At 49.2% G+C, this 17,951-nt stretch overlaps 1 protein-coding gene across 1 annotated transcript; it reads left to right on the plus strand.

Moving 5' to 3' along the window:
• The first annotated feature begins 288 nt into the window (after positions 1 to 288).
• On the plus strand, positions 289 to 3,585 carry LOC101537067 (serine proteinase inhibitor 2.4-like). Its single transcript, XM_004619577.3, has 4 exons — positions 289 to 925; positions 1,861 to 2,137; positions 2,854 to 3,004; positions 3,391 to 3,585. Exons 1-4 carry the CDS (start codon positions 289 to 291, stop codon positions 3,583 to 3,585), a joined length of 1,260 nt encoding a protein of 419 aa, XP_004619634.3.
• Positions 3,586 to 17,951: the final 14,366 nt, after the last annotated feature.

A 17,951-nucleotide genomic window follows, 5' to 3' on the forward strand; every position in this document is an offset into this window, starting at 1 on the left:
TTCGGTGATCTGCGGGTCGCTGTCATGACACCCTCTGCTTGCTGCGCCCCCAAAGAGCAGCTGCTTTGGGCCAGTGGGGCAACCACCACTGTGGACATGGGGCTGCACGTCAGGCACCCCTTGACAGGACCCCACGTCCACATATGGGTCAGCCCAGGTTACTCCAATATGGGAGCAAACAGATACTGGAACTCGAGAGCTCGGGAACCCCACCTCCGCTGTTCCCTATGCCTGCAACCATCAGGAAACCCTGAGAGACGCTTTGTCTTCCAGACTGAGGGAGGAGACATGTCTGTCCAGCTGGTTCTGCTCCTGGGGGCTGCGTTCTGTTTCCATGTCTTCAGCAGCACTTTGGACACCAAAGAGCAATGGGCGAGGGTGAGCAAGGAAGAATGGTACCGGAGTCCCTCTGTGAACGTCTTCGATCTAATCCAGAAAAACAACGAATTTGCCTTCAACTTCTACAGGTCCTTGGTTAGCCAGAATCCTGGGCCCAACATCATCTTCTCCCCACTTAGCATCTCCATCAGCATGGGCTTCCTGGCACTGGGGGCCCGCGGCCGCACCAAGACCGAGATCCTAGAGGGCCTCAGCTTCAACCTCACTGAGACCCCCGAGGCCGACATCCACCAGGGCTTCCAGCTGCTGTTGCAAATCCTGAGGCGGCCGGGGGTGTCCCTGCAAGTGAATATAAGCACCGATGTGTTCATGGATGGGCAGCTAGAGCTGAAGAAAAACTTCCTGCTGGGGGCCTGGGCATTGTATTCCGCTGAAGTCATCTCCACGGACTTCAGTGATCTCACCTCGACTGAGGACTTCATCAATGATTACGTGGAGAAGAAAACCAAGGGGAGAATCCAGGACATGGTGCATGACTTGGACGAAGACACCAGGATGGTCTTGGTGAACTCCATCTTCTTCAAAGGTGAGGCCGTGGGTGTGGGAGGGAAACGGGCATGAGCTCTGAGCTTTTGAGCAGCTTCTGCCCTGTGCAGCCTGCTGTGACCCCAGGAGTCCGTGCCGAGGACGGCCACCCTCCTGAAGATCAGGGAAGGAGCAGGAGCCCAGCGTGGGCCTGAAAGGAGCTGTAGGGTTCCCGCCTGGGACTGGGGGCTGGGGGTGGGTCTGGGAGCACCCAGAGTTGACGAAGCCCAGGAGGCGAGGCAGGACTGAGAGAGGACAGACAGCAGGCTGGCCGCGCAGAGGAGGAGACCAAGGAGGGCAGAGGACAGGGGTGCTGGGCGAGGGCTGGGCCGATGCAGGCAGGAGCAGGAGCTGCGATCCAGATCCCAGCCTGCCCGGTTGACCCCAGACAGCTCTCCTTGCCCTGTTTTGTGTCCCTGAGCACCGCCTTGCCCACCCTCTGCTCCCCCATGTGTGATTCCTCACCTGCCCCATCAGGTGTGGCTCATCCTCTTCCTCCTCCCACACCAGCCCCTCCCCTCCATGAGTCTTTTGGGAGGACAAAGGACTTGGGGTTCCTGAGGATTGTCCCTCTACCCCATTTCATGATGGGGGTAACAAACCCTTATTCACTCGAGGGCCCATCAGTCCCATTTCTCCCTGGCTGTAACTGCTTCCAGCAACCCTGACCTCTCCCCCATTTTCCTGATCCCCATCCCCTTGTATTCCTCAGTTCCCATTGGTTCTCATTCAGCACAACAGCCTGCTCTTGGCTACCTTGTCTCCCGTCCTACACTTGTAGGGTATCCTCATTCTTATGATGGTTTCACAAACCAAGCCTGGACACTCCACAGGTTTGAGGTGGGCTGAGGGTCTCTTGACACAGAGGGATTCTGGGAAGAGCACACAGGATGGGCCACCCTGAATCAGCTTCTCTATCATTCTCTCTTCCTTTAGGCAAGTGGAAGGTGCCCTTTAATATTGATAACACCTTAATGTCAGATTTCTACATGAACATGGGCAGGAAGATGAGAATACCCATGATGAGAGCGGATTACCTGAGGGTGCCCTACTTCCAGGACAGGATGCTCCACTGTACGGTGGTACAGCTTCCATACATGAACAGCAGCGCCAGCATCCTCCTCATCCTCCCTAAACTGGGCCGAATGCCCCTGTTGGAGCTTTCACTGCAACTGGACAAGTTCTATCACTGGAGGGACTCGTTGAAGATGAGGTACCACACCCCTTCTCTGTCAGTCCCCCTTTGCCATCCTCATCACACCATGCCCCACCAACAGGACCCCTCCCCCAAACTCCAGAGCAGCAACAGGTCCCTGGTGGGACCAACCAGGGTTGGGGCTCCCTGACTCTGGGATCTTTATCACTGAGATGCCAAGGGGACAGAGGACCAGCTGCCTCTGAGAGGAACGTGATCAGGGTGTGGGGAGAGGATTGGGCATCAAGCCAGCACTAACCTGCCTTTCTCCAACAATCCCCATAGATCCACACTTGCAGCGCAGTGCCAGGTAGGGACCACACAGAGGCGATGACCAGAGAGAACTGGATATAGACAGGCCTGCAACAGCTTTGGCCTGGCTCAGGATGAATTATTCATTCATTCATCCACTCATCACTCATTCATTGACTCATTCACCAACTCATTCATTCATCCAATGATTCATTTATTCATTTCTTCACTCAAATGATTATCCACTGACTCACTCACTGACTCACTATTCACTCATTCATTTATTCACTCACTTCTTTATTATTTACTCATTCACTCACTCAACCACCTCCTTATTAGTTATTGACTCATTGATTCACTCACAGGATCACCACTCACTCGTTCACTCAGCAGCATGAGGGTTGGTAACTGAACACTGCCAGGTCCCAGTCTAATCTGTACTTGAGAGGATCCTGCACAGCTCAGTTTGCTTCTGCTCCTAGGAAGGTAGCCCTGTTCTTGCCCAAGTTCCTCATCTCCTGGGACTACGACCTGGAGCAAGTTCTGCCTGACATGGGCATCGTCAACATCTTCTCCCAGCAATCAGATCTCTCAGGCCTCTCCACCACTACCAAGAACCTGAGCCTTTCCAAGGTGAGCTGCACCTCCTGCCCTGGAAGCTGAGCTCCAGGCAGCCGGGTATCCGCAGGGACACCCTGAGTCTGTCACAGCTATGTCTCCCCTCTGATATCCGTGTACCCCCAGACTCCAAGGCATATTGTTGGGTTACTGGGTGTCCCAGCCCCGATGTAGAAAATGCCCTGAGTTGGGGAGCCACCTTCTCCTGATGAAGGGCCATCTCAGCCCTCTAGTCTCTGCTTGCCCACCATAAAACGTGGGCTTGGTTCTGGGCTGGGTCCAGCAGGGAGCAGTGCAAGGCGTAAAGAAGCCCCTGAGGACAGCTGCCCCCTGAGTGGCTCGGGCAGGCTGGCTGCCTCCTGCTTGCCCTGCCCCAGTGGTGACAGCTCTGTGTCCCCCAGATGGTCCACAAGGCTGTGCTGGGAGTGACCGAGGAAGGTACCGAAGCAGCGACCACCACGAGGAGGCCCATTATTCATATTTCTGGAAAACCAAAGGTTGTGAGATTCAACAGGCCCTTCCTGGTGGCCATCATCTCCGAGGAGACACAGGGCATCCTCTTACTGGGCAAAGTGACCAACCCGCAGCGGGTCTGAGTTCCCGCTGTTGCTGGGCCTGATCAGAGCAGTCAGCCCTGTGCTGTGCCAGGTGCCGACATGTCCCATCCCACCTAGGTCCTCTTTCTGGCGGCTGTGTCCAGTATGGGGGACTGTGTAACAGCAATAAACGTCTTCCTCACAACACCCGGCTGCACCGTGACCCAGATGTACCTGAGGGGCCCCTTTAGCTGCAGCCTCCAGTCTGGACCTCAGCTCTGTCCCTCAGCTCTGGGCCACCATGCTCAGAGGCTTCTTCTTCGGGGTCTAATCTCGTGGTACACATACCCACACAGTGGGCACCCTGACACCCAGCTACATCAGACCTTCCTAGGTCCTAAATTAGGGTCCAAATGGCAGGGGTCATGATGTCCGCACCTGAACCACTCAGGGCTTCTGAGTCAGTGCCATGTGCAAATAACTCTCCCTCACACTGCAGCTGAGCTGGCGACTCCTGCTAGGGCACCGCTTCCAGCCACAGCACCCCAGTCTGCAGAGAATAGGTCCAACCATTTTCCAGCTTCCCGAGTGTCCCCTCCTTGCTGGACAGAGTCCCCAGACCCTATCCACACACCAACTCTCTCTAGCCTTCTCAGCACTTATGGAATTCAAGGTTCCTGTGTGTGGTGACAAGGACTCTGTGGGTGAAGAACAAGGAGTCATGAGCAAGGCAGGTTGGTCATCTGTCAAGTCCACATTCCTGACCCATCCCAGTCAGACCCCAGTAATGGCCACAGGCAGTTGTTCCCATCTGCTGACGACAGTGACTCACCCTGACGATGGTCACAGGGATGGTCCATGGACTGATAGACGAGATAAAGGGAAAAAATAATTTTTAAACAATTTTATTGAAATAGGTAAATAATGAAAGAGGCAGAAATAGTAGATGATGATTTTAAAAGGTGAAAATTTTATATGATTAAAGTATGTAGATAATGAAGGGGGCAGACGCAGTAGAGTTCTTAAGCAGGCTCTCAAAATTAAGTGAAGTAAAGTTGAGTGTGTAGTCAGGGAAGACTTTCCTTAGAAGGTACTGTCAGAGGTCGCATGGTGGTGGTGAGGGTGACTGCAGGACTAGAGAAGAGAAATTTGGGCACCAACGAGTGATAGAGACATCGGCAAGACGCTGAAGGAATTGAGCATGTAGGGAGCAGGAAGGAGGATTTGCCGAGGGGAAGAGGCAATGGATGAGCTCTTATTTCTGAGATCAGTGTTCCTTCGAGCAATCAGTGCCTTCAAGAACTTTATGCATGTTATTGGCACAAAATATTCAAATTGGCAGACTTGAACCTGAGAACATGATGCTGGTGGCTTTTCTGCCCAACACAGAGTTGGTGGAAAAGAATGTGGAGTTCTAGATATAGTCCACCCACCACCCAGCAATCTATCATTCACCCATCCACCATCCATCTCCTATTCATCCACACAAACAGATATTATCCATCCAGAATTTATGTATCTTTCTATCTACCTATCCATTATCCACCCATCAACCATCCACCTACCTTCCATCAAACTATCTATGCACCCGTGTCTATTCATATCTCTATCCACTATCCACTCACCCAACCATAAGTCCATCCACTATCCTTCCATCATACGTCCATCCACCATCCATTTATTATCCATTCATACATCATTCATCCCAATCCAACATCAACTCAACTGTCATCCTTTCACCATCCAACAATTATAATCAGACCATTGATCCATCCATCACTCATCCACTCAACTCTATCTATCAATCTTCTGTTTATCAAAAAATTCATCATCTATCCAAAAACATGCCACTATTTTCCAATCATCTGCACACACATTTATCCTACTACTACCCATCATTATCCATCCTTCCACCCAATCATCATTTTTTTTTTTTTAAATTTTTATTTTTTTTTTTAATTTATTTATTTTTAATTAGAGAATCACCGTGAGGGTACAGTTACAGATTTATACACTTCTGTGCTCACACTTCCCTCATACAAAGTTTGGGAACCCATCCCTTCACCAGTGCCCATTCTCCACCACCCGTAAACCCAGTGTCCCTCCCACCCTCCCCAATCCCATCTCCCCCCCACCCCACCCTGCCACTGTGGCAAGGCATTCCCTTCTGCTTTCTCTCTCTAATTAGCTATTGTGGTTTGCAACAAAGGTGTTGAGTGGCCGCTGTGCTCAGTCTCTAGCCCTCATTCAGCCCGCAACTCCCTTCCCCCACATGGCCTTCGACTGCAATGTAGTTGGTGATCGCTTCTCTGAGTTGACCTTTCCCCGGAACGTGAGGCCAGCCTCGAAGCCATGGAGTCAACCTCCTGGTACTTATTTCTACAGTTCTTGGGTGTTAGTCTCCCACTCTGTTATTCTATATACCATAGATGAGTGCAATCTTTCTATGTCTGTCTCTCTCTTTCTGACTCATTTCACTCAGCATGAAACTTTTCATGCCCATCCACTTGACTACAAAATTCTTGACCTCCTTTTTTCTAACAGCTGCATAGTATTCCATTGTATAGATGTACCAAAGTTTCCTCAACCAGTCATCCATTCTGGGGCATTCGGGTTTTTTCCAGATTCTGGCTATTGTAAACAGTGCTGCGATGAACATACATGTGCAGATGTTGTTTCGATTGTACTTTTTTGATTCTCTGGGATATATTCCCAGCAGTGGTATTGCTGGGTCAAATGGGAATTCAATATCTAATTTTTTGAGAGTCGTCCAAATTGTTTTCCAGAAGGGCTGAACCAGTCGGCATTCCCACCAGCAGTGAAGAAGGGTCCCTTTCTCCCCACATCCTCTCCAACAGCGGTTGCTTTTGTTCTTTTGGATGTGTGCTAGTCTCTGTGGTGTGAGGTGGTATCTCATGGTTGTTTTGATCTGCATCTCTCTGATGATTAGTGATGTAGAGCACTTTTTCATGTGCCTTTTGGCCATTCGTATTTCTTCCTTGGTAAAGTTTCTGTTCATTTCTTTGCCCCATTTTTTGATGGGGTTGGATGTTTTCTTCTTGTAGAGCTCAACCAGTGCTTTATATACCATTGATATCAACCCCTTATCTGATGGGTATTGTGTAAATATCCTTTCCCATTCTGTGGATAGTCTTTGTATTCTGGTCACTGTATCTCTTGCGGTGCAGAAGCTTTTTAGTTTAATGTAGTCCCATTTGTTGATCTCTGTTTTTACTAGATTGCTTAGTTCCGTGTCACCTTTGAAGATACCCTTATCTTCAATATCGTGGAGGGTTTCGCCGACCTTGTCTTCAATGTACCTTATGGTTTGTGGTCTAATGTTGAGGTCTTTAATCCATTTTGATCTGACTTTTGTGCATGGTGTCAGGTCAAGGTCTAAACCCATTTTTTTGCATGTGGTTGTCCAGTTGTGCCAGCACCATTTGTTAAAGAGGCTTTCCTTGCTCCACTTCACTTCTCTTGCTCCCTTATCAAAGATTAGATGGTCATACATTTGGGGTTGTGTGTAGGGATATTCCACCCTGTTCCATTGGTCTACGGCTCTGCCTTTGTTCCAGTACCATGCTGTTTTAATTGTTACTGCTTTGTAGTAAAGTTTGAGGTTGGGGATGGTGATGCCTCCCATCATCTTTTTCCCAAGAATTGTTTTAGCTATCCTTGGACGTTTGTTATTCCATATGAATTTTAGGATTGCTTGATCCATTTCTTTGAAGAATGTCATGGGTATATTTATAGGGATCGCATTGAATCTGTATAATGCTTTAGGGAGTATTGCCATTTTGACAACATTGATTCTCCCTATCCACGAGCAGGGTATATGTTTCCATTTCCTCATGTCCTCTTTGATTTCATGGAGTAGCGTTATGTAGTTTTCTTTGTAAAGGTCTTTTACTTCCTTGGTTAAGCTGATTCCGAGGTACCTGATTTTCTGGGGCACGATTGTGAATGGGATTGCTTTTTTCATGTCCCTTTCCTCTGCCTCATTGTTTGCATATATGAAGGCCATGGATTTTTGGGTATTGATTTTGTAGCCTGCAACTTTACTGTATAAGTCTATTGTTTCTAAGAGTTTCTTAGTAGAGGTTTTAGGCTTCTCTAGATATAGTATCATGTCGTCTGCAAATAGTGAGAGTTTGATTTCTTCCCTTCCTATCTGGATGCCCTTAATCTCTTTTTCTTGTCTAATAGCTATCGCAAGTACTTCCAGTACTATATTGAAGAGGAGTGGTGAGAGTGGGCATCCTTGTCTTGTGCCTGATCTCAGAGGAAAGGCCCTTAGTTTTTCCCCGTTGAGGATAATGCTTGCCGTAGGCTTGTGATAGATGGCTTCGACTATCTTGAGGAAAGTTCCTCCAAACCCCATTTTGGCAAGGGTTTTCATCATGAAAGGATGTTGGATCTTGTCAAATGCTTTCTCTGCATCTATTGATATGATCATATGGTTTTTATCTTTCCTTTTGTTGATATGCTGGATTATGTTGATTGATTTCCGAATGTTAAACCATCCTTGCATCCCTGGGATGAATCCCACTTGGTCGTGGTGTATGATCTTTTTGCCAATCATCATTTGTAATCATTATTGATCAATCCTTCCATTCATCTCCCCATCCATCCCCACTCCCATCCATTTGTCAGTTCATCCATCCATCCATCCATCCATCCATCCATCCATCCATCCATCCATCCATTTATCTTTTTGTCCATCTGTCCATCTATCCACCCACCCATGCATCTACCTACTTACATAGCCATCATCCACTCACCTGTTTATTCATTCATTAATCCATCCTTCCATTACTCTGTCCTTCTGTCCATCAATTCATACATACATAATCCTGCTGTGAAGATGAATGGTCTCGGTCTTTTCTTTCCAATCTTTGTTATCTCAGGAGGGAGTGTGTACTCGTGGGGAGGGGAAATAAAGGCCAGAATGGAAGGAGACCCAAGGACTGGGCAGCAGTCAAGTGCCAATAGAGCGGCATGCAACTTCCTGGTCCACGCCAGCCCGCAGGACTCCCTGTCCCTGTGCTGTTGTCTGAGAGTCTTTCAGGGGGAAGAGCAGTAGCTGATCTGGGCCGTAGCGCAATGGGTTCTTTTTTTAAAAAAACTTTTTTTACAGATTTACAAACTTTCGTGATTACGTTTCAGTCATACAATATTCGAGTACCCGTGCCTATTTTCCATCAGCAATGTTCCCAGTAGCCCTCCCACCTCCCCGACCCCACCCCACCCCACCCCCAGTCCCCGTGGCAGGCACATCCCCACTTACTCTTTCTCTCTCTTCCTCTCTCTTCCTCTCTCTCTTTCTCTCTCTCTCAGGTGTTATGGTTTGCAATACAGGTACTAAGCAGCCATCATGTTAGGTCTATAGCTTACTTTCAGCACACATCTACCATCCCAAGCGAGCCCTCCAACCATCATTCACTTAGTGGTCCCTTCTCTATCCCAGCGCCTTTCCCCACAGCATGTGAAGCTGGCTACAAGCCATGAAGTGATCCTCCTGGCCTTTATCTATACTATACTTAGGTGTTAGTCTCCTAACACCTAAGTATAGTATAGATACTATATGTTAGTTTATATTCCTAAATTCCTAGTATGTTTATATAACATGCTAAATATATGTTAGTTTATATTCCACAAATGAGTGCAGTCATTCTATGTCTGTCCCTCTCTTTCTGACTCATTTCACATAGGATGATACTCTCTACGTCCATCCACTTACATGCAAATTTCATCTTTTCTAACAGCTGCATAATATTCCATTGTGTTGATTTATCAGTGTTTCTTCAACCAGTCATCTTTTCTCGGGCACTTGGGTTTTTTCCAGATTCTGGCTATTGTAAAGACTGCTACAATAAACTTACAACTGCAGATGTCATTTCTACTGCACTTTTTTGCATCTCCAGATATATTCCCAGAAGTGGAAGCACAGTGGATTCTTTAGTCTCAAACCCACTACATGGATGGCCCTACCCAAGAGGAAGGGGCGTCCATGCAGGAAGGAGCCAATGAGGGGACACAGATGAGCCCTTGTATGGTCTTGAAGTGTCCAGGATGCAGCTCCCAGGAAAGCCCAGAGGGTAAGTGTAGGATGCCCAGAGCTTATTTCCAATCATACCACAGGTGGTGGTGCTGGAGGCAGGAGAGATGGTGACTGAGACCCAGGAAAGGGTGCAGGATCCCTGGGGTGCAGGTGAGGGGAACAGAGCCTGGGTGAGGGTGTCAGAGGCCCTGAGCCCTTCTGTGCCACAGTGAGCAAGTGTCTCCACCTCTCAGAGCCTGATGCTCCAGTGAGGAAGAGCCAGGAGATTGTGGGTGAGTGTGTGTTGAGAGTGTGGGTGAGTGTGGGAGAGTATGTGGGTGAGAATGTGGGGTGAATGTGGATGAGTTGGGAGTGAGTGTAGGGTGAGTGTGGAATGAGTGGAAGGGTGAGTGTGGGGTTAGTATGGGCTGAGTATGAGGTAAGTGTGGGGGTGAGTATGACAGTGAGTTTCGGGTCGGTGTGAGATGACTATTGGGACAATAAAGGGTGAGTGTAGGGTGAGTGTGGAGTTAGTATGGGCTGAGTATGGGGTGAGTGTGGAGGTGAGTGTGGAGATCAGTATTCGGGTCAGTGTGAGTTGACTGTTGGGAGAATGAAGGGGAAGGGGAGGGTGAGTGTGGGGTAAGTGTGTGGTGATTGTGGCGTAAATGTGCGGGAGCGTGGGGAGAGTGTAGGTATGTGTGGGGAGAGTGTGGGCAACTGTGGGGAGAGTGTGTGTAAGCGTGAGGTGAGTGTAGGTGTTAGAGTAGGGTGAGTTTTGGGTGAGTGTGGAGTTAGTGTGGGTGATTGTGGGTGTTACTTGGAGTGAGTATAGGTAAGTTTGGGTTGAGTGTTGGGTGAGTGTGGCTGAGTGGGGGGTGAGTGTGGCGTGGATGTAGGGTAAATGGGCAATGAGCTTGAGCTGAGCGTTTGGTTACTGTAGGATAAGTATCAAAGTGAGTATGAGTGAGTGTGAGGGTGAGTGTAAAATGTGTGTACTCTTATATTCATTTATTTACTCACATGATCATTCACTGACACACTCATTCACTTTTTAACTCATTCAGTTATTCATTTACCCATTCACTGCTTTATTCTTTACTGACTCATTTATTCACTCCCAGGGTGATCACTCACTCATTCACTCACCAGCATGGGGGATGGTAACTGAGAGCTATAAGATCCCAGGCTCCAATTTGTGGATCCTCCACCACCCACAGTTTCCTTCTGCTCCCACAAAGATAAGCCTGGACCTGCCCAAATCTTTCATCTCCGGGGCTCTGACCTGGAGCAAGCCCTGCCTGAGCTGGGCATCAGCGAGGTCTTCTCCCAGCAGGCAGATCTCTCAGGCCTCACCAACCACCACGGATCTGAGCTTGGTCCAGAGAACTGAAGCTGGGGACCTGGGAAACAGTGTATCAGCTGGGTGGGCTGTTGTATCTGACGCCCATCACTTTGCCCCTTAGACATATTTTACTGGTTTCTGAACATGTATGTAAGTGTGCAGTGATGTATGTGATCAGTCTCGTGATCACCACGAGGATCCTTGGATTCGTCTCTAAGCTGTGTCACTCGCCAACCGTGTAATCTAGGCAGATTGTTTGCCTGAAGTCAGGGTGACATTTGGTTTTGGAAGTGGGATGATATTTGCATGTCCCAAAGCACAAGGGCAAAGGGAGTGGTAATGCCCATCTATCCCAACGCAAAGCCAAGAGACCACCTGTTTCACCTAAATGAAGTTTTATTGGTATGCACCCTTGTGCATAACCTGTGTTTGGTTACTTTCCCTCCAAGCAGAGCAGGGTCAGGCAACATTAGAGAAAGGACAACAAATGAAAACCTCAAATATTTATTGTGTTGTGCAGAAGAAATTTGCCAATCCCCGATTGTTACACCAATACTCAATAATTTGAGTCATTGGAAGAGTGCCCATGATGTGCTTCTACTGACAAATAAAACAAAAAATGTCTCATATGAAGACATTTTAATATTCAGAAAAGACATTTTTTTAAATTTTTTTTTATTTTTTAAATTTTATTTTATTAAATCACCGTGTGGAAGATTACAATGCTTTCAGGCTTAGGTCTCAGTTATACAATGCTAAAACAACCATCCCTTCACCAGTGCCCATATACCACCACCTAAAAAAAAAAACACCCACACAGTACACCTTCCATCCCCCGCCCCCCCCCCGCCTACCTTGTAACTGAATAAGTTTCATTTTACATTCTGTTTACTTTGGTTACATTCAATATTTCAACACAAACCTCACTATTGTTGTTAGGAGTACCCCACTAGATTCAGACCTACTGTGAAGACAAATAAGGTTTTGAATTTCTGTACTTTAACAAGAAGTCCAGGGAGATTTCTTCTAGATATTAGATAATTGCAGGCTTGAAAACCCAATCTGTGGTCGTCTTAATATGGCGGCCACCGCGCCCTCCATCCCCGGAGAGAAAGAGGCGAGAGAGAGAAATACCTTTCCCCTCCTGGGCGGGCACGGGGCCGAGGCTTAGTTCTCAGGCTGGAGACATTCTGCAAGGAGTTGCCCATGCCGAAAGAGGTTTTGCTGGGTCTGGATTCACGCTTGTGCAGCTGCGGAGAGGCCGCACATGTGTGCGGCCCCCGGGATCACATCTCGGCGGTGGGAGGGGCCGGTGCCTCCCACCTTCCCAAGAGCACCCTCGTGTCCTTTGGCTGCAGTTTTTGTCGTAAATCCCATCTGTGGTCGTCTTAATATGGCGGCCACCGCGCCCTCCATCCCCGGAGAGAAAGAGGCGAGAGAGAGAAATACCTTTCCCCTCCTGGGCGGGCACGGGGCCGAGGCTTAGTTCTCAGGCTGGAGACATTCTGCGAGGAGTTGCCCATGCCGAAAGAGGTTTTGCTGGGTCTGGATTCACGCTTGTGCAGCTGCGGAGAGGCTGCACATGCGTGCGGCCCCCGGGATCACATCTCCAGAAAAGACATTTTTGAAGACATTTTATTTCTTGAACAATTTCAAATACATAAAAAATTACAAAAGAGTTTGAAACTTGGTAGCTAACTGTGTAAGTTTAAGTTCCACTGACCCATAAAAAGAGTCGGTGGGGGAGTGAGAGAAAAGGAAGCTGATTTGGGGTGGGGGTGAAACAGGGACATTGGTGAAGACTGTGGTGCTTTTTAGATATAATTATTAATAGTATCATAAAGCAAATGATAAATACAAAGGGAACAAGAGAAATAGCGCAGCATCCCACCACCTTCAGGTGACCAGGGTTCACTTTTGAACCCGATGCCTCCTAGTCTTGTGAGCACTGTCTGTGAGAGCACAACTGGAGCAGAACTCAGTGCTGGGACAAGTTTGTCCTAATGATCCATCAGGTTCTGTCACAGGACAGAGCCTCCGTGAGTGTTCAGGGAAAGAACAAGAACTGGAGTTAGACCATGAGCAGCTGTGGGAGGAACTGGGCAAGTCAAGGTCTGGAGGGAGAGGGACTGGAAAAGGCCCAGGGCAGGGGGATGGTCTGGCTGCTCAGGAGCCCTTCCCCAAGCATGTGCTGTCCCCATAGGTTGGCTGTAGGGGGCGCTGTAGAGAGGCTGGTGCTGAGCACCTGTGGCTGGTGGTTGAGGGGTGGGGATGGGCGGGACTGGAGTGGGTCGGAAACTGGGGGAGAGCTGGGGTGGGGGAGCAGCAGGCCCTGCCTCTCCTACCTGGTCCTCGTTCTCTGTGCCTGTGACGACCTCAGCGAGGGATGGCGCCTCCAGTGTAAGCCCCGGTCATGGCACCAGCTTGGAGCCAGATGGAAAGACAGAAGCAGCTTCCGGAAGCTCTGAGAGGAATGGATTAGCTGAGCTGTCACGCTGCGTCCTTGGCACGTCTTTTCACGCATGCCAATATAGCTATATCGGGACGTTCAACTGTGCCTGTAAAGCAGCAAAGCCAAAGACCCCGAACTCAAAAAGCGAGCTGCTTTTATACCCTTTTGGGGGAGAAAAGGGAATCACACATATTACATCAAAGGGAAATTACACCTATAAGATCAAAGGAAATCACACCTATTGGATCACAGGGGATCACACCTAGGTCACTTAATTTGCTTATCTCAACATTTGTTGACTGTTAACTGTTTCCCTGCAAATGTTTGCTTACAGTTCCTAGGGCAGTTTGTTTGGCCCATTTGGTGACAGTTTCCTGCCCAGCTGTAGGTCGAGAAAACATCTTTCAAAGCAGCCAAGCAGTCACAAAGGCAATTTTAACCCTTAACCTGCCCTCCTCTTCACCTGTTCATCCATACACACTTCCATCCATCCAGAATTCATATACTCCCCTCCTTCAATTATTCACCCATCAACCACCCCTCTACCTTTCAACAAACTGTCTTTACACCCAAGTGCATGGCCATACATGTCCCAACCATCCACCCAACTAACTATAAACCCATCATCTATCCATTCTACATACATTTATCATTCGTCTGTCCATCCATGCATCCATCCATCCATGCATCCATCCATCTTTCATCTTCCTTCCAACACCAGCTCAATCACCACCATCCACCATCCAATTGAAAATGATCCTACCATCGATCCATCCATCATCCATCCACCTAACTCCTATCTATGCATCTTCAATTTATTAAAAATAATCCATCACCCATCCATCAGCAAGGCACTATTGTCCAACCATCTCTACACTCATCCATCTTACTACTGTCCATCATTTTTCATCCTCCTACCCAACCAGCCTCCATAGTCATCAATCATCTTTCCTTCCATCCACTCCCCATCCATCCATCCCTGCATGCACGCATGCATGCCTATATCAATTCATCTATGCATGCCTCCACCCATCAATCCATGCATGCCTCCATGTAGCCATGCATGCATCCTGTGGTGCAGGTGCTCTCAGAATTTACTTCACTGTATTGGGGACGGACTGAGCTATCAGGGCAAGCCCATGTAGACTGTACTACATACAGGAACGTTTTCCCCCTTCAAGCTGCCTTCAGAAAATAATTCCAGTATCTTGTAAGGGGCAGTTTTCCTTTTCTCACAGAAGCCTGGCTGGTCTTTGACATGCAGATCTCAGGTGCTAGCCAGGCCTGATCTTTGACATTTGTAGATAGCAGGCTCTGGCCCAGCCTAGTCTTTGGGATGTAGATTTCAGGTGCTGCCTAGTTTGTAATTGAAATGTAGATTTCATGTGGCAGCCTAGCCTTGTCTTTGGGATGTATATCCAAGTGCTTGTAGCCCAATAAAGGTTTTGGTTTTGGTTTTGTATCTTCTTTCTGGAGGCCAAAATTCCTGGTCTGAAGATGCAAGGAAACAATGCATGTTTTGCTGCCTCAATGTTCTTCCTGTAATTTCTTTTGATGCCTTTAGTGATGTCACTGTATTGTGCCCTTTAGAGGTACCATGATCAATAAAGGAGATGAGGGGCTCTCTACCTTCGTCTAAGAGTCAGAGAGATCCTAGACCCTCCATGAAATACATTTCTTCCGCGTTCCTTGTCTCAGCGCCTCTGACCACAGGAACATTCACGCAACATCACTGTATCACTCTCATCCCGTTCATCAATTTGCTCAAACGGGCATCAGTAATGTCTCCATTGTAGGACTTGTTGTTACTGTTTTTGCCATATTGAATATGCCACGGGTAGCTTGCCAGGTTCTGCTGTGGGGGCAAGATACTCTCGGTAGCTTGCCGGGCTCTCTGAGAGTGGTGAAGGAATCAACCCCGGGTCGGCTGCATGCAAGGTGAAAGCCCTACCCGCTGCACTACCACTCCAGTCCGAAAATAGTGAGTGGTCAAAAGGTCAACCTAAAGTCAACCTGCAGCAAACTATAAACTAAACTCCGGGATTTACTTATAAGGGAGAATTATTTTCCTTCAATCTGCTTATCTCAGGAGTAGAAGGGCAGTGAAGGGCAGTGATGGGCAGGGAAGACTGAGGCCAGGTAGGCAAGTAATGTGGGTGGCAGCCAAGGGCTGGATGGCAGCCCAGGCCAAGGGGGAAGTACGCTGCTCCCTGGTCCAGCTCCAGGTCATAAGACTCCCTGTGCTCTTGTCTGAGAGCCTTTCTCGAGCAGTAGCTGCAGCTGATCTGGGCTGTAGCACAATGGATTCTGTAGCCACAAGCCTGCTACACGATGGCCCTGCCTGAGCAGGTGAGGGCGTCCATGTAGGAAGGAGGCAGTGTGGGGAATGCAGATGAGCCCCTACATCGTCTTGAGTATCCGGGAGGCAGCTCCAAGGGGATTGCAGAGGAGGGTCAGTGTGGGATGCCCAGAGTCTGTTTCCAATCATGCCACAGGTGCGGTGCTGGAGGAAGGAGAGATGTTAGCTGAGACCCAGAAGAGGGTTCAGGGACTCTCAGGTGCGGGTGAGTGGGACAGACCCCCTGTGAGGGTGTGAGAGGCCCTGAACCCATCTGTACCACAGTGAATAAGGGTCTCCGGCTCTCAGAGCCTGACACCCAGTGGGGAAGAGCCGGAAGAGTGTGGATGAGTGTGGGATGAATGTGGGTGAGTGTAGGTGAGTGTTTTTAAGGGTTATGTGAGTTTGGTGGGAGCAGGGGTGAGTGTGGGTGAATGTGGGGTGAATGTGAATGAGTTTGTTGTGTTGGGGATGAATGAGGGTGAATGAGGGTGAGTGGGAATGAGTGGGGGTGAGAGGAGTTGAGTTTGGGTGAAGGTAGATGAGTGTGGGGGTGTGTGCTGAGAGTGGGGGAGAGTGTGGGTGAGTGTGAGGGGAGCTGGGTGACTTTGGGATGTGGGTGCAGAGCAGCGGGTGTCGTGGGGGGCCAAGGTAAGGGTGCAGGAGTGAAGAGTGTGCTGGCAGTGTCTTCTCTAGAAGCCTCAATCCTCTGCTCAAGAGACCCTGGAATCTCGAATCTGGGCTTATTTTCCTCAGGGTTTCCCACTGGATGAGACAGGAAGCAGCTGATTCCAGGATCCTGGGGCACTGAACAGGGTCAGCAGAGTTATGGGGCCTTCCGTGTGGCTGGGCTTGTGTCATCACAGGCGGTAGAGATACTAGGAAGTACAGTGACTTGGGGGATCATATGGGGCTTCCAGAAAAGCATCCCTGAAAACACGCTCCAGGGGACCTAGCAAACCTGGACCAAGAGGAGTTGCCTTGAGTGTGGGTGGAAACACAGGGGTGGGGTCTGGGTGGCAAAGTGGCACCCACAGGTCACACATGTCCTATCTGGGCTTCCATGACCAGAAGCCCCCAGACTGAGGGCACCAGCCACTGGGCAAGACCCCAACAAAAGACTAGGGTAGGATAGGGGCATTGAATGTACCCAACCGGTCCCATCCCACGACGGGCAGTAGGGGGCGGGACTGAGCCCTAGAACGAATCATGACTGACTGCCATCAGGTGTGTAAATCACAAAAATAAAAGAAAGGCACGGGCGAGGGAAAGAGCACCTCACCGTACCGAGCCAGGCACAGGGCCTAGGGCAGCAGCTGTCTCTCCTGCCACCGGAGTTTGGTAGTCTCCGGCCGCTTCCCCCAACCGGGGAGGTTGATGGCGATCATGTGGCAGGCGAAGGAAGGAACGGAGCCTGGATGGTTGGTCTCACTTGCAGTTTATTCCAATCTTCCCTCTATGCACTCTCCTCCCCTCACCTTCTCTACGAACCCCTTTTATTGATCATGGCACTTCCAAAGGGCGCAATACATTGACATCACCAAAGGCACCAAAAGATCTTACAGGAAGAACATTGAGGCAACAAAATTCTCTTGTAGCTGCAGGCCATTAATCTAGCACCCCCCACACCCCCAAAGAAGATACAAAACCAAAACCTAAGCCTTCTTTGGGCTGAAAGCACTCGGATTTACATCCCAAAGACAGGGCTGGGCTGCCACAAGAAATCTACATGTCAATTACAAACTAGGCAGCACCTGAAATTTACATCCCAAAGACTAGGTTGGGCCAGAGCATGGAATCTACAATGTCAAGTCAGGCCTGGCTAGCACCTAAGATCTGCGGGTCAAAGACCAGCTAGGCTTCTTGTGAGAAAAGGGAAACTGCCTCTGAAATTATCTCCAGAAGGCAGCTGAAAAAGGGGAAAATATTCCAACAATCAGGGTAGAGGGAAGATTTTGGGATCCAGGAGTTCAAGGCGGAGAGAGGTGGAGAGGAGGGTCTGGGGTGATGGCTGGAATGGAAGAGCGATGTCTCAGCAGTGGAGGAGATTGGGGAGAGGAGGAGCATACAATTCTGCAGTGGGGAGACAGCACGCCTGCTGGGCGGAGCAGGAGGGGAGAGCCCTCTGCTGGGAAAACGGAAGTAGGAGGCGAGCGCACCTGCTGGGGAAAGGGAAGCAGGAGTGCCCTCTGCCTGGGAAAGGGAAACAGGAGGGGAGTGCACATGGGGAGGAAGGGAAGCAGGAGAT

This window comes from Sorex araneus, chromosome 3 (genome assembly GCF_027595985.1).
Source record: "Sorex araneus isolate mSorAra2 chromosome 3, mSorAra2.pri, whole genome shotgun sequence".
NCBI classification, from domain to species: Eukaryota; Metazoa; Chordata; class Mammalia; order Eulipotyphla; family Soricidae; genus Sorex; species Sorex araneus.

Excerpts from the sequence above, each read along its gene's own strand:
- LOC101537067 (XM_004619577.3), top strand. The coding sequence starts at position 289 with ATGTCTGTCCAGCTGGTTCTGCTCCTGGGGGCTGCGTTCTGTTTCCAT. Across the intron at positions 2,138-2,853 it reads AGGGACTCGTTGAAGATGAG|GAAGGTAGCCCTGTTCTTGC; the intron begins GTACCACACCCC and ends TTCTGCTCCTAG. Across the intron at positions 3,005-3,390 it reads AGAACCTGAGCCTTTCCAAG|ATGGTCCACAAGGCTGTGCT; the intron begins GTGAGCTGCACC and ends TGTGTCCCCCAG.